Here is a 15466-nt window from a genome sequence, read left to right on the forward strand (position 1 = left end):
CGCGAGGTCTGGGGCCGGAGAGGTGGGGAGGGAGCCAAGACAGCCAGGACTGGACAGCTGGGGCCTGAGAAGTGGGGAGGGAGCTAGAACGCACACTTTGAGGTACGCAGGACACCAGGGGTTGCAGAACCACCCACCCTTAGGGTAGAACTGGCCGCAGGGCCTCTGAAGTGGAGGCCAAGCCAGGACACCATGAGTGGGCGGGGTGCTCAGCGGGATGGCGAGCACGGGAAGAGTACAGAAATGGGACTGGGGGCGGCTGGCAGGTGGTATTTAGGGCAGTTGGACCCCTTTTGGCTGTGCAATCAGGGGGGTTTGAAGGACATGCAGAGCACATGTGCATGTGTACCCAAAATTCTGAGAGGAGAATGGAGGGGAGGGGATTGCAGTGTGGCCGTCCCCCCGGGGGTGATTTCTAACTCCCCCCCCTCTGTGGTTACATATGCAGTATAGCAAAATTTTTAAAATGATAATAATAAAAAATAAATAAAACTGAAAAGAGAAGTTGCACCTAAGAGACATTACATGCCAAAATAAGCAATTTGAACATTATTCTCCATACCAACAAAGCAATGGAAATACAAATGAAAAAGAAAATAGCTATTACTTTTGGTTATAAACTGTATCATATTAAATTAATGTCAAAAATGCAATGCAAAGCGCTGTGCTTGAATTATTCTTATTAGTAATAAAAATAACTAAAAGATGGACTGTGGCTGTCTCACAAGCAGCAGTGATTATTTCCTGTCCACGTTTACATTAGGAGCTCCTTGGGCTCAGCAGCTCGTTTGCTGGATTTAGGGGTGCACAGGGTACCAGGGCAGCTGCACGTCAGCTGGTCTCTCCAGGGGGCAGCCCCGCAGCTCTGATCTTTCTGGTACCAATCTGTACCCCACGGAGCAGAGGTAATAGCCCCGAATGAGAGAACACCCAGCTAATGGCAAATCCCCATCACAGAGCACGTTCTCCTTTGAAGCCAGGAAACCTGAAGTTGTTTCCAAAGTACTGGGAGGAGGAGAAGCTGACTTCATGGGATCACAGAGAAACCCTAGATGCCAGGGTCCACGCCACCACTGCAGGAAACACCCTGATAATACGAGAGGCACGCAGACAGGAGGGGGTGACAGGGAAATAAAGGACCGTGCTTGACGGTCGTGCCACGGCATCTGTGCTCCGCGGACAGCGTGGCAGGGCGAGGAAACTGAGGAAGTGGGGCGTGTCTGGGTGTCACTGGGAAGGGGACGAAACCACAGGGGCAGTGGTCCTGGCAGGGACGGTTACCCCAGAGCGGATGACACTGTCCTTTGGCAGCTCACTGCACAGTCCTGAAGCCCTGCTCCCACACCCTATGCGTGCCAGCTCCCCCACCAGGCTCTCCCCAGCAGGAGCACGGGGCGTCAGGGCCCGGCAGTCCCCCAGCACCCACACTGTGGCCATCTCGGCCTCAGCAAGCAGCACCGTCAGTCAGTGAGTCGCTGGTGTTTATTAAGTGCCTGCTCCAAAGCAGGTCTGGTGCTCACGCTAGGACTCCAAGGGTGAGAAAAGGCTCAGCTCAGGCGCCCCTCTGCAGTCGACTACAAAATAATTGAAGCAACATTATCAAGGCTCCCTGTAAAATCCAGGTGTATGTGAACAGCTATTAATATTTAAAAGTCCAAAAAGTTCACATCCACTTTCAAAACATCTCGCTTTCACATGTGGCCCGATGCCGATCGCGGTGAGGCCTAAGCGACACTTACTGTATGCACATCCGTACACTTCGATCCGCATCCCGATCCTGCCCTTGGGGTTCCAGGTGACAGGCAGGAAGCGCAGGAACCGGGCTTCGAAGGGAGGCTGGAGTCCGTGGTGCACCACGCTGTCTGCATTTGTGTTTCCTGGGAAGCCCTGGGAGAAAGGGAGAGGGATCTCTGTCTGCAGAGTAACACCTCCCACTCGTTAACACACCACAGGGCCGCCTTTTAGGGAACTCTACTGATGTTCCATGTTCGCACAGCAAAGTGAAGGGCTTCCCCCGGTTAGTGGCCTAGTGACCATCGCCTGAGCTTTTCTTATCTCCAGGGCAGTTTGAACTTCATGGGCACCAGTAACCCAGCTGTAAACATACCACCCTTAAAGGGTGGCTCTTAGACAGCTGCTCGACCTCTCCACCCCCACACCCCCATCTCCACACCAGCAACAGGATGCCGGAACCCACAGCGCCTGGCCCTGGAGTGACCCTGAAACAGCGGCTGACATGACACAGGACATAGGTCCAAAACGCTGCTTCAATGGACTTGCTTTTGTCATCTGTGTGGGTTTTTTTTTGTTGTTGTTGTTCATTTTGTTTCATTTGTTTAGAGAAGAGAATTTTGCTATGAGGTGCATGCACTTGCTGGAGAGACAGAGATAGAAAGCAAGAAATCACCTTCCAGGGAGGATGGCCATGCCATAATCCCTTCTCCTCCATTCTCCTCTTGGGATTTTGGCCACACAAGCACACATGCCCAGCATGAAGTTTAGGCCACCGGGTCCAGGACTCAAACTGTGGTCTGCTACGTGGGAGTCCAGTGATGTAACTGCTATGCCATCTGCTGGTTCATCATCCATGTGGTTTAAGAAATTGGAATTATTAAAATAAGCATGATTGGGATGACCCTACTGCAGCGTGGTTAGGCAATGAGCAGAGGAAGCCAGATCCCACATAGCTGACCAGGGTCTGCGTCCTGGTCCAGCAGCTTGAAAAACACACCAGGTGTGCATATGCACCCAGAATCCTGACAGGATGGAGAATGGAAGGAGAGAATTTCGGTGTGACCACGTCCCACCGGGGCATGCATTTTCTCTCTCTCTCTCCCTTTTTTCCTCTATCCTCATGCATGCACATATGCCCTCTGAAAGAAAAAAAGAAAAATTTTTTAAAGCATTATTGGGCCAGCCTGTGTGGCCTGGTGGTTAGGGCAGCCAGATCTCACGTGGCTGATGGTGCACTTCAAATTCTGGACCCCGCAGCCTGAAATCCCTGCCAGGCATGAGTGCACGCGTGTCCACAATCCTAATAGGACAGAGAGGTAGTGGGAGGGGCTCCCCCTCCTCTCACTCACCACCCCTCCGTATATGCACACAGCCTCTGACAATTTAAATTTTAAATTATTTTTAAAGCACTATTGAAATATTGTTGAAGTAAAGTATTTTAAAACACAGTGTTAAGTTATAGATTCTTACCACTTGTTTTACCTCTTACTTAAGATACTAACCCAGGGAACCAGCAGTTAGCGTAATGGCTATGTCGCTGGACTCCCACGTAGTCGACCGCCGTTCACGTCCTGGATCCAGTGGCTTAAAACTCACGCCGGGCGCGTGTGCATGAGTGCCCAAGATCCCGAGAGGAGAATGGAGGAGAAGGGATTGCAGCGTGGCCATCCCTCCTGGGGGGTGATTTCTCGCTTTTTGTCTCTCTGTCTGTCTGGCGAGCGCACGCACCCTATAGCGAAAAAACCTCTCCAAAAATAAATAAATAAATAATTTTTTTTAAAAAGATACTAACCCAGGGAATATGGCTTTCTCGGACTCTGCAGAACATCAGTAGCACAGGTCCCCGATACTGGTCCTTTCCCAGTCTTTGTAAGTGACAGGGAAGGGACACATTTTAAAAAATTAACAGAGGGTGCATGTGCTCACCACAGAGAGCATGAGAATGCACCTCCCACGGGAAACGGCCACGCTGCGATCCCTTCTCCTTCTCTCCCTCATATCAGGATTTGGGCATGCACACACATGTGCCCGGGGTGTTTCTCAAGCTACTGTGTCTGAGACTCAAACCACACAGTGGGTCAGGTGGGATCCAGTTACCTTAACACCACACCTCCAGCTGGCCCAGAAGGAACACATCTTTGAACACGTTTGGAAACCTAATTCTTGCTGAGAAAGAGATCAGAAATAGAGAAAAACTCAGAAAAAAAAATTTTCCATTGAAATCAAGACTGTTTTTCCAACACTTTAAGGGTATTGAAAGCCACACAAGAAACACTGCAAATAAAGTGTATAATTTAATACGTGGACACAATTTTTTAATCGATTTTGTTCTTAGATTTTTGCCACAGAGCTCATGGGGTCACCAAAGACAGAGAGTGGCAGTGAGAAATCAGCCCCAGGGGAGGTGGCCACACCGCAGTCCCTTCTCCTCTAGCATCATCTCGGAATTCGGGGGCTGTATGCACGTGAACCTCGCATGATTTTTCAAGTCAGGCCCAGGATTCAAAATGTGCAGTCAGCCATGTGGGATCCAGAACCTTAATCACCATGCCACTGCTGGTCCCACAGATTATTATTATTATTATTATTATTTTGGAAAACGAAATCAGCTGCCCACATTTGAAGAGTAATGCAAAGGATTTTGTCACTCTGTGAACAGCCAGCCAGAGAGACAGAGCCTCTGTCACAGTATAGCCCTGACCAGGCCCCCCAGCTGGCCCCTGCTCAGACGACCATGGTGTACTCTCCCCTCAGCACGGCCCCACACAGGGCGTTCACAGATGCAGAGGCCATTAAACCTGACCACCCTCACAAAGTAAGAGACTAAAGGAAAGCCCCAAGATAGAAAAGACTGACCGAAAGGAAGGTGAGAAACCAGAAAGAAAAGGGTCCGGCCACGGTCCCCCGCCGAGCAGCCACATCCAGGCCCAAACACCGTGAAGGTCCGTGTGCAAGTGAGACAATCAGGACACCTGCCTTCTCCGTGGGAGTCTATAAGTCCGTGTGTGCTACGTGGCTGGTGCCACAGACACCCACACTCCCAAGCTCGGGCAGTGTCCTGCGTCAGCATCTGACGTGCGCTCTCACGACTCAGAGCCGGGCCACTGTCCTGCAGGGCTCCTGCTGCCTTCGGACTCACCCCAGGGGACTTGCCCTTCCCGAGTGTGCTTTGCACCCTTCAGCCCTAAGGACTGTGCTGAGGCCTGAGTTCCTGGAGAGTCACTGAGCCCCAAAGAGCACAGGACCCATCAGGCAGAACCAGCAGAGAAAAGAATCCGGGGCCGGATCGGACCTGGAGAAATTCCCTGTGGGGTAGACGCTCCCTTCAGGAGAAACACGCTCAGCTAGCTCTGACACCACACGCCTTCCCTCCACCTGACTCGACGGCCTTTTCTACAGAGGCTTTCTCCCTGCACTTTCACACTCGTAACCAGCAATCACCAGACAGGAAGGCTCCTGGCATGCTTACGACATCCAAGAAATTAATTTAGGAGAAGGGCAGCTCCACATGGCCTTCTCAAGATGCTGCTCATTCGGCTAATTCACTGCTTCTGAGAATGAATTATTGTGCCCATAGTAAAATATGCACGGAAATAAAGGTGCTAATGTCTTTACTAACCATGAGATTCGGGTACCTGGTGTGGCTACGGACAGAAGGCTAATTCTGGGGATCAGCAGTTAGCGTAATGGCTGTGTCGCTGGACTCCCACGTAGTCGACCGCGGTTCGCGTCCCGGAACTGGTGGCTTAAAACTCACGCAGGGCGCGTGTGCGTGCGTGCCCAAGATCCCAAGAGGAGAATGGAGGAGAAGGGATTGTGGCATGGCCATCCCCCCTGGAGGGTGATTTCTCGCCTTCTGTCTCTCTGTCTCTCTCTGTCTGGTGAGCGCATGTGCCCTATAGTGAAAATCTCTCAAAAAAAAAAACATTAGAAAAAAGAAAGGCTAATTCTTAGATACGACGAAGCCCCTGAAGGGAGAGACGGGTACGCATCAGAACTGCACGCTAGTGTCAGGTATCTTGGATAAAAACTCCATTTTCCAGCAAATCAGTCCAGATCCAGCCTAGGCCAACACACCTGAAACTGGCCAAGGATGGCACTTGGTGAGGATTTAATAATTCCCTGGGTAGGCTGCACTGCCACGGAGCCACTAGTCTTTCCAAAAGCTAATTCTGAGAATTCTTGTGTGGATTTTTTTCTTTCTTTCCAGAGGCGAATAGTTCAGTTTAATACTGGGTGAAAAGTAGATAATCCTGCAACAGTGAGATAAAGATTTTCCCTTCAATTATTTCTTCTCAAATCAGAAGATGTAAATGTGTCCCACACTGTCTTACAAGGGAAATGTACTATCACGAGATTTTGTTATCAACTAGGGGGGGGTAGTCATTTCTGAGAACTACTTGGAGTTCTACATTCAAGAAGATTTAGCCTCCCGTTTGGGGAGTTTAGTGACAAAATGAGGATGCTCTTTCTTTTTTTTTCTCTTTTTTTCTTTTTTAGAGAGATTTTCACTACAGGGTGCGTGTGCTCGCCAGACAGACAGAGAGAGACAGAGAGACAGAAAGCGAGAAATCACCCCCCAGAGGGGATGCCCACGCCGCAATCCCTTCTCCTCTCAGGATCTTGGGCACGCATGCACACGTGACCGGCGTGAGTTTAACCCACGGGGTCTGGGACTCAAACCACAGTCAACTACGTGGGAGTCCAGCAACATAGCCATTACGCTAACTGCTGGTCCCATGATGCTCTTGTTCTTGACACCTTACACCAGAGTTGGCACCTGTCTGACTACAGGCTCACACAGATGAACAAGAGGTTGCCGAGGATGGACTATAAAGGAGGACTGCACAGATGAACAAAATCGACTTGGTAAGACCAGCAGGTGGCGTGGAGGTTAAGACGGCTCGATCCCACATGGCCAACTCTGCAGTTCAAGTCCCAGATCAGGTGACTTGAAAATTGTTCCAGGCCCACGTGAACATGAGCCCAAAATTCTGAGAGAAGAATGAAGAAGAAGCCATTGCAGCATGGCCATTCTCTCTGGGGGTGGGGGGAGGTGACTTCTCACTTTCTTCCTCTCTCTCTCTGTTTCTCTCCAGTGAACACGTGTCCTTCAGCAAAAACAAACAACTGAGTAATTACCAGGCAAATTGCGACATGTGAATTGAGGATACCTGAAACGGCCCCTCCCTCTCCACATGTCCCTTCTACACCTCCCGGTGGTATCTCAGGGTCCACCCTGGCTTAGTCTGAGTCTCCAGTGCTTTTCAATCACAGCAAGTCTCTCAATGAAACGTACTAAGAGTTCTCTGTGGCATTTCTGTAAGCTCAGACTGCCCCCATTTATTCATCCAGCACTTCTTCCACCATAGTCCGAGCAGGTGCCGCATGGGACGGCAGGGCCTGGTGGTCAGGCAGAGGGGCTGCTTCCTCTGGCACCTACGCCTTGGCATCACTGCCACAGACGGAGTCAGTGAACACCCGTCCCCAGGAGAGGAGGGCAGGTGGGGCTCATGCTCTGAGCGGGTGCTCTTCCCTTCGGGCTGGTCCCGTGGACGGCACACAAAACTGGAAAACCTCTGAGCATCTGGAAGATAGCGTTACGGCCTCGCGATTTCTCACTTTTACCATGTAACTGTCTCTGCTCTGACTACTTTTCTGAGAGAAGTCTAAGTGAGCATTCAAGCAAAGCAGTAAAAACGCATTGCAGTGTGACCGAGTGGGCATCTTAACGATCTATAATTACGCTCCCAGCATCCACGCGCTGCTTCCCACGTCAGAGCGGGGCTCGTTAGGATCAGATGGATTCGTGAACGTCTGCGATCTCCGTTCTATTCCTGTCCTGGGCTGGCTGTTTTTCTTTAAAAAATTGATAGCTGCTTAGGAGTGACTTAAAGGGAAAATATGTTGGCTATATTTTTATTATAAATACCACTTCAAACATTGTAGAAATACTGAAAGATAGGTTCTCCCATCCTGTTACCTCTATGGAGCCTTTTGAAGCTGGGTTTCGAATACGCTATGTATGGAAAATGATGCGGTGTGGAGGATGTCCCGACACGAGGTGGGATTTCCCATTGACCGTCTACTTCTGGAAGGTTCTATCCAGCAGGGCGGCAGCCGACATGCCGTGCTGTGGATGCCGTGCAGAGCTGTGCCTCCCCGGTCACCTCACTGCCTCCTGTCCTCCCTGCCTCAGGCCTTTTACGGACCCCAGGAGTCCGTGCTGGACCTCCTGGCTTCTAAGTTGGACCCACTAGGAGAACCCTGGGGACTGCAGGAGCTCTCCAGTGTCCGAAGGCCACTGCAGGAGAGGGGAGGGGATGACGGAGTGAGGGAGCGAGAACACTAAAGTTGCTGGGCACAGACACCCTCCTCCAGGAAGTACCCCAGGCTCAGCTCCTGGCCACTGACTCTCAGACAGCACTGAAGAATGCCAGCAGCCGTGAGGGCCTCAAGTCCCGTAGCTTTCTGCCACCCTAAAGGAACATATAAGCTCAGTGAGACACTGATGGATTTCACATCATTTTTTTAGAGGTTTTTACCTTAGGGCGTGTGCACTCACCAGGAAAAGAGAGAGAAATCAAGACAGAGACAGTGAGAGGAAAGGGGGAAATCACCTCCCGGGGGATGGCCACGCCACAATCCCTTCTCCGTTCTCCTCTCAGGCACACACACGTGCCCAGCATGAGTTTCAAGTCACGAGGTCTGAGACTCAAACTAGTTGACTATATAAAAGTCCAGCGACTGAAAGACTATACCATCTGCTGGCCGCAAGATTTCATATAATTTATAAATAACATTTTAATTTGCAAGATCTAATCCACAGTTCTTGCCCTATTGTGATTCCAACTACGTACCCATCTCTTGGTCTCCCTGGCCTTGTGTGCTCCCTCTGCAGAACACAGGTGAGCTGGCACCCTGACTGCCCCAGGGGAGATGCACCAGTGTTTCATACACTGTGTAAGAGGACACATGTTCCTGGGACCAGCAGTTGGCGTAGTGGCTATGTCGCTGGACTCCCAAGTAGTCGACCGGGATTCGAGTCCCGGACCCGGTGACTGAAACTCACACCAGGTGCGTGTGCATGCCCAAGAACTCTAGAGAATGGAGGAGAAGGGATTATGGCGTGGCCATCTCCCCTGGGGGGTGATTTCTCGCTTTCTGTCTCTCTGTCTCTCTCTGTCTTTCTGGTGAGCATGCGCGCCCTATAGCAAAAACCTCTCCCAAAAAAAGAGAGAGATGTGTTCCCCGCCAACCACAAGATAAAAACATAGTGAAAGAAGGAACAAAACCAGAATGAAGAGGTGCCATTCTCTTTTAGACAATTAGGAGCACACTGCAGGCATTTGGAAAGCAGACCTGGCTGGCCCAGCGGACACCACGGAAACCTCGGCAGCACGTGGAGTGTGTCAGTGATGGCTCAGCAAGTAACAGATCACCAGCTTCCTCTCCCGAACTTTCAGAGAACTAAGGACCGTCCGTGTTAAACCATGCCAGGCAGATCAGAGCAAAGCCGTTTCTCTGGCTCTGGAGAAGGAAAATGTAGTCCAGAATGAAAATAAAGAACCAAGATGAAGGGCCAGCAGGAGGCACAGTAGTTAAGGCACTGGACACCCACACAGACAATCTCGGTGCAAGCCCCAGACCTGGCTGCGTAAAAATCATGCCAGGCATGTGTGTGTACATGCCCAGAATTCCAGGAGGAAAATGGAGAAGGGACTGCGGTGTGGCCAACTGGGGGGGATTTCTCACTTTTTCTCTGTCTGTCTCTGATGTACTCACATGCTCTATGGCAAAAACCTTAAAAAAGAAAAAAAAAGAATGAAGATGATAGTGGTAGAAAACAGATTTTACTTCCAAGTGTACACAGATTGGGAACACTAGAAGATCTCCGGGACGGTCTTCCGAGCAGGTTTCTCTGGCTCCCAGATATCTTACTAGCCATTCGAGAGCCCATGTCCTGGACGCTGGCTCACAGTGGCTCAGCCTCTCTCCGCTCCTTTTTATTCTCCACATTTAACACATCCACCATGGCTTATTACTAAGAAAGTCCTGTGTAAAAGCGCCAAGATGAAGAATTTGCAGAACGAATGATGCGGACAGAGGAAGCCACCCTTGTGCTAGATTCTTCTTAAACACTGAGTCACTTTTCAAACCACAAATTAGGAGACGTCAGAAATAATCAGAAATGTACAAGCAAATACACGACTAAAGCTCCGCTTCTGTTTTTGTTTACTCGCGGGACCATTTGGCATCCATAGCTGTCTCTGCAACTGGGGATGGTGAGTTCTCTCAGATTTGAGCTCCACGGACTCATACAGCCAAAGAGAGCTGAATTTCTTTTTCAGCTATAAACTTTTGTCAGACCTTTAACTATGGTTGGTTCAAGTCTTACTGTCCACAATTAGTTGCTTTGTTTAATTTCTTTCTAAAAAGCTTTCTTTTTTTCAAATGGCTATAATCTTAGTGTTCTATCTTTAGGAAAATTGATAAAGAGGATGGAAAGAGGTAAAATTTTTCTTTTTTTCTTTTTTCTTTTTTTTCTTTTTTTTTTTTTTGGAGAGGTTTTTGCTATAGGGCGCCTGCACTCGCCAGACAGACAGAGAGAGACAGAGAGATAGAAAACGAGAAATCACCCCCCAGGGGGGATGGCCACGCTGCAATCCCTTCTCCTCCATTCTCCTCTCGGGATCTTAGGCACGCACGCACACGCGCCCGGCGTGAGTTTTAAGCCACCGGGTCCAGGACGTGACCCGCGGTTGACTATGTCGGAGTCCAGCGACATAGCCATTACGCTAACTGCTGGTCCCGAAAGAGGTAAAATTGTTATAAAAGGGTGTAGACCCAATGCTAAGCATAGACTCATGGAGCACCTGGGTGCAGCCTAGTTCTTCCTGAATCCTCCTTATCGCTCATTATTTAAGACCTCTAAGCTCCATGACTCACAACACAGAGAAAATGATACAGGTTTTTAACAAATGATAAGTTAATGGTAGTATAATACAGTAACTGCTCTAAAATTGCTAAAATGTCTTCAGCCAATGTTAGTCTGTCAACTGGATTGATGATGAAAAGATAGTAAACACTGCAGGTACATTTCTACTATCTGACATGCCATTTAAATATTATGAAGGGATTTCACTCATTGTCATTTTCATTACCTATTTTTAGTTGTGTAGGAACTTTTCCATAAAGTAAAGTAATGCTGTAACAGTAGTCAAGAGGTTATTAGAAAACGTGTTTCTGTCATGAGAACTTTCTGGAGAAATCTGAGGTAACTAAACCCTGCCAGGCTTTAATGCATTATGCCAAGTAACTTTTCCTCAGGTAAAGAATGCTGTTTGTGATTCACTGACTGAAGACAATCAAACCCTCCAGAGTCCACAGTAGGGGTCATTTTTTTTCTTTTTTTCTTTTTTTTTTTTTTTCTTTTTTTTGAGAGGCTTTTGCTATAGGGAGAGTGCGCACTAGTCAGAAAGAGAGAGACAGAGAGAGACAGAAAGTGAGAAATCACTCCCCATGGGGAGATGGTCATGCCACAATCCCTTCTCCTCCATTCTCCTCTCGGGATCTTGGGCACGCATGCACACGCGCCTGGCATGAGTTTAAGCCATCACATCCAGGACTCGAACCATGGTCGACTACATGGGAGTCCAGTGACATAGCCATTACGCCAACTGCTGGTCCCAGTAGGGGGTCTTCTGGAAGTTATAGCAGAGAAAGACTGCTTGTGAGCCCTGTTGGAAGACATCGTACCAAATTCTTCTCACCACTCACACTGCAGTAGAGCTTCAAGAACTTGAACTCTGGGTTCACAAAACTCAGAAGAGCTGCTTTAGATTTTAAAACTGTGCACCTGTCGGGGACTTCAAGGTAAAACTGACCAAGGAAACTTCTTCTTACGGACAGCTGTGCCCCAGTATCAGGGTTCGCGACTTCTCTGCCCTCGTGAAGACTTTACGTTGTGTCTTGTATTTTATCTCAATTCCTACTGTCTTAATTCTTTCCTCTTTCCCACAGGAAATCCATCGGACCATAATCAGTGGTTAACTTTAATTTAAACTTATGTCCTAACAAAAGCCAGAATAATTGTTAAGTTTATGGACTAGTGCAGAAAAGGTTTCAGTAAGGTTCCTGGAGATTTACTTTTGGCAGTAATGGGATACCGGTTGTATTTAAAGCTTCGTCACAAACTGTAAACAATTTTCCATTTATAGCCAATAAGACCTCCTGAGGTTTCAGGTGGGTAAAAGCCACTGTCCCAAAGGTCAATGATTGACATACAAGTTTAACAAAACAGTACCATCCAGCTTTAGATATCCTTTTGTTGTTCAAGTGAGGGGCTTATGTTTAATACTAAGCAAAAATGAACACTGCACCTACCTCTCTCCTGACTTTACTACTACAAAAGTTTAATTAAAGAAGTGGCTGAGGGACTAGCAGTTGGCATAATGGCTATGTCGTTGGACTCTCATGTAGTCGACCAGGGTTCGAGGCCCAGACACGGTGGCTTAAACTCACTCTGGGCACATGTGTGTGCATGCCCAAGATCGTAAGAGGAGAATGGAGGAGAAGGGATTGTGCCGTGGCCATCCCCCTGGGGGGGGGGGTGATTTCCCACTTTCTGTCTCTGTCTTTCTGGTGAGCACACATGCCTGATAGCAAAAACCTCTTCAAAGAATAGAAGTGGGTGATACTGCTGCTTCCTTAGACTCAGCCACCAGATATACTAGGGAAGTCTCTCCAAAGTAAGGAACAGGTGATGTGTTTACAGGTGCAGCTACTAGCCAGTTACGGGCATCCTAAGTGGTGGATGGCAGGCTGTATTTTTAACCTTTATATCTCCCTTGGTAGGCCTCTAGGCTGCTATGACTTGTATTACTAGACTGACTAACAGAGATATAAATACCTTTTCAATCAGGTCATTTAACAAACTATGGTCCTCAGTTATCATCCCACTCCAGACAACCAGGCTCAAATACTGTTAAGTAGACTATGTGACCCGAACCTGAACCTGCTTAAATTCATTTCGGCTGTTTCATAGGCACGTGTGTTAAGGGGTACACCTTCGTCTTCACATTAGTCCTGGTGCGCTCTGGCCTCTCACATCTTAAATCCTTCGCACGCAGCCACCCATCGGCCACAGGATGTCTTGTTTCAGCCAGATCCGTAAATGCTCCAAGCCTTGTGTGACCCGTGTGCCATCACGTTCGACCTGTGTGACACTGTGACCTGTGGGTTCCATGCTGGAGACCAGAGAAAACCTCTGCTCTCTGTGCTGAGAGCAGGAAAACGTCATTCATGATGGTGCCGGGGAGTGGCGCAAATGCCCTGTGTTTTGGTCAATCTCTCAAATATTTGCGAGGCTGACCAAAAGGAGGGAATTGTTAAACTATTTTGGCCTAAAACAGCCGCTGTACTCCTACACTTGCTTAGATTCCTGTAAATAAGCTGAAATCGTACATGTTAGGCTGTTTTTCTGAGCTGGTTGCTAGGTGACAGCCTATCAGAGCAGTAGGCTTCGGTCAATCACTGACACCCACCTTTTACACCATGGCTACACAGACAAACTTCGGAATGTCACCGACAGTTTCTCTTCCTCACCCCTCACTTAGGTTTTTGTACGACACGTTCCCTTTCACTGTTCCACTGACTTAACGCCAAGTTGACCACAGGGCTGGCCAGAGTTGTCTAGAAGATAAGGGACAATGCCCCATTTAAATCGTTAAGATTTGCTCTATTAAAACTCTATTAAATTGGCTGGTTTATTTTTCTTTATTTTTATTAGGCAACGTTGTCCCTAAAAAGTAAGGGGGAAAAAGATATTTGCACATAAACAAAAGCTGAGGGATCCATTATTACTACACCTGCACTACAAAAAATGCTGCTCAGACAGAGTCCTTCCAGCTGAAGGGAAAGGACCCTGGACAGTGGAACTCAAAGCTATGAACGACTTTAGGGAACCAGCAGTTAGCATAATGGCTATGTGGCTGGACTCCCACATAGTCGACGGTGGTTCGCGTCCCAGACCTGGTGGCTTAAAACTCACGCCGGGCGCGTGTGCGTGCGTGCCCAAGATACTGAGAGGAGAATGGAGGAGAAGGGATTGTGGCGTGACCATCCCCCCGCGGGGTGATTTCTCACTTTCTATCTCTCTGTCTCTCTGGCAAGTGCAAGCGCCCTATAGCAAAAAAAAAAAAAAAGAAACAAAACCTCAAAAAAAAAAGTTTTGCATATTAAATGTAATCTTCATTGTAATCACAGGGGTTGGGGAGGAAGAGGCTATAGAATTTACATTAAAAGGAGCCAGCAGGTGGCACTGTGGTTCAGGGTGCTGGACTCCCACATGGCCAACTGTGATTCGAGTCCCACACCTGGTGACTTGCTTTCTCACTTTCTCTCTCTCTCTCTCTGTCCCTCTTTGGTCAAATTAAAATAAAAAATAAATATAAATAGAATACTTCTTTTAAAAAAATTACACAAAAAGGAATAAGAAGGAAATCAACACTGGTACCCCAAATCCTCAGCGAAATGTTCACAGAGGGGACCCGGCAGCGTACTGAAAGGATGGCACCCCTGACCAGGTGTAAATTCCTGGAATGCACAGATGGGTCCACAAACAAAACCAACCCTCATAATAGCTCCATAAACAGAAAGAAGAAAAACTGCACAGGATCATTTCAAATGATGCAGAAAAAGCATTTGACAAAATGCAAACTTTTCATAATAAACACGCTGAATGAAATAAAAATAGAAGGAAACTACCTCAACATTAAAAAGCCATATATGAAAAACCCACAGTTAACATCCCACGACAGTGAAAGGCTGAAAATGTTTCCCTGAGATTGGAAACGAGGGGAGGGTTGGGGTAGCCGTGACACAGGTCCTGGCCTGTGGAAAGAATTCACAACTCAGGATGAGTAGAGAAAAGGGCTCACTCCCTTCCAAGAGAGGAAAGGGGCCAGATGCAGAGCTGAGCTGGTACTGCAGGGCGGGGACGGTCTGGGTTCTTACTGGTTTTAAAGGAAGCCGAGTTACAGCTGGGGAGTCTCAGGTCAGGGTGTCTGCAGGTCTTCCACCACACCTGGGTGGCTATTATCTCTGGGTACCATTTCTGCTGTGGTCTGCCCTGTGTTCTATTTGCTGTTAGTTCTGGAGCCAGCCAACAATGCAAGTAACAATCTTCAGGCCTGAGGGCAGAAACTTAGAAAAAAGAGTCAGCCGGGGCCAGTCGCACAGGGGAAAAGGGGGTGCGGGGCTGGGGGAATGCCTGACAAGAGGGAAAAGCCTGAAGCACCTGGGAGGCACCGAATGTGTCCTTTCTACAGGGACCCAGGTCTCATCACCTCTATCCCAGCCACTGCTGAAATTATCAGCTGGAGTAAGTAGGCTTGGACAAGGAATAAAAGGCGCCCAAAATAGAAAGGAAAAAATAAAATTATCTCTGCTCGCAGATGACAGGATCTTATATGGAGAAACCCTAAAGATTTTACACACACACACACATACACACAAACTGGCAAAACTAATGAATAACTTCAGTAATATTACAGGATACAAAATTAACACCCCAAAACCAGTTGAGTTCCTATAGATGAAGAATAAACAAGCCAAAACTGGAAATAAAAAAGTTTCCATTGATAATGGCATCAAGGAGAATAAAATGCTTTGCAATAAACTTAACAAAACAGCCAAAATAAACAGTGAGGACTAGAAAACACTACCGAAA

At 48.1% G+C, this 15466-nt stretch overlaps 1 protein-coding gene across 1 annotated transcript in view; it reads right to left on the reverse strand.

Annotated features, from left to right (window-relative positions):
* LOC102479195 (contactin-associated protein-like 3) overlaps positions 1-15466 on the reverse strand; it is a 215268-nt gene that overhangs the window by 146086 nt on the left and 53716 nt on the right. The window contains 1 exon segment of the mRNA XM_027769064.1: positions 1740-1887. Coding sequence (XP_027624865.1) covers positions 1740-1887 — 148 coding nt within the window.

This window comes from Tupaia chinensis, unplaced genomic scaffold, assembly GCF_000334495.1.
Source record: "Tupaia chinensis unplaced genomic scaffold, TupChi_1.0 Scaffold148378_1, whole genome shotgun sequence".
Classification (NCBI taxonomy): domain Eukaryota; kingdom Metazoa; phylum Chordata; class Mammalia; order Scandentia; family Tupaiidae; genus Tupaia; species Tupaia belangeri.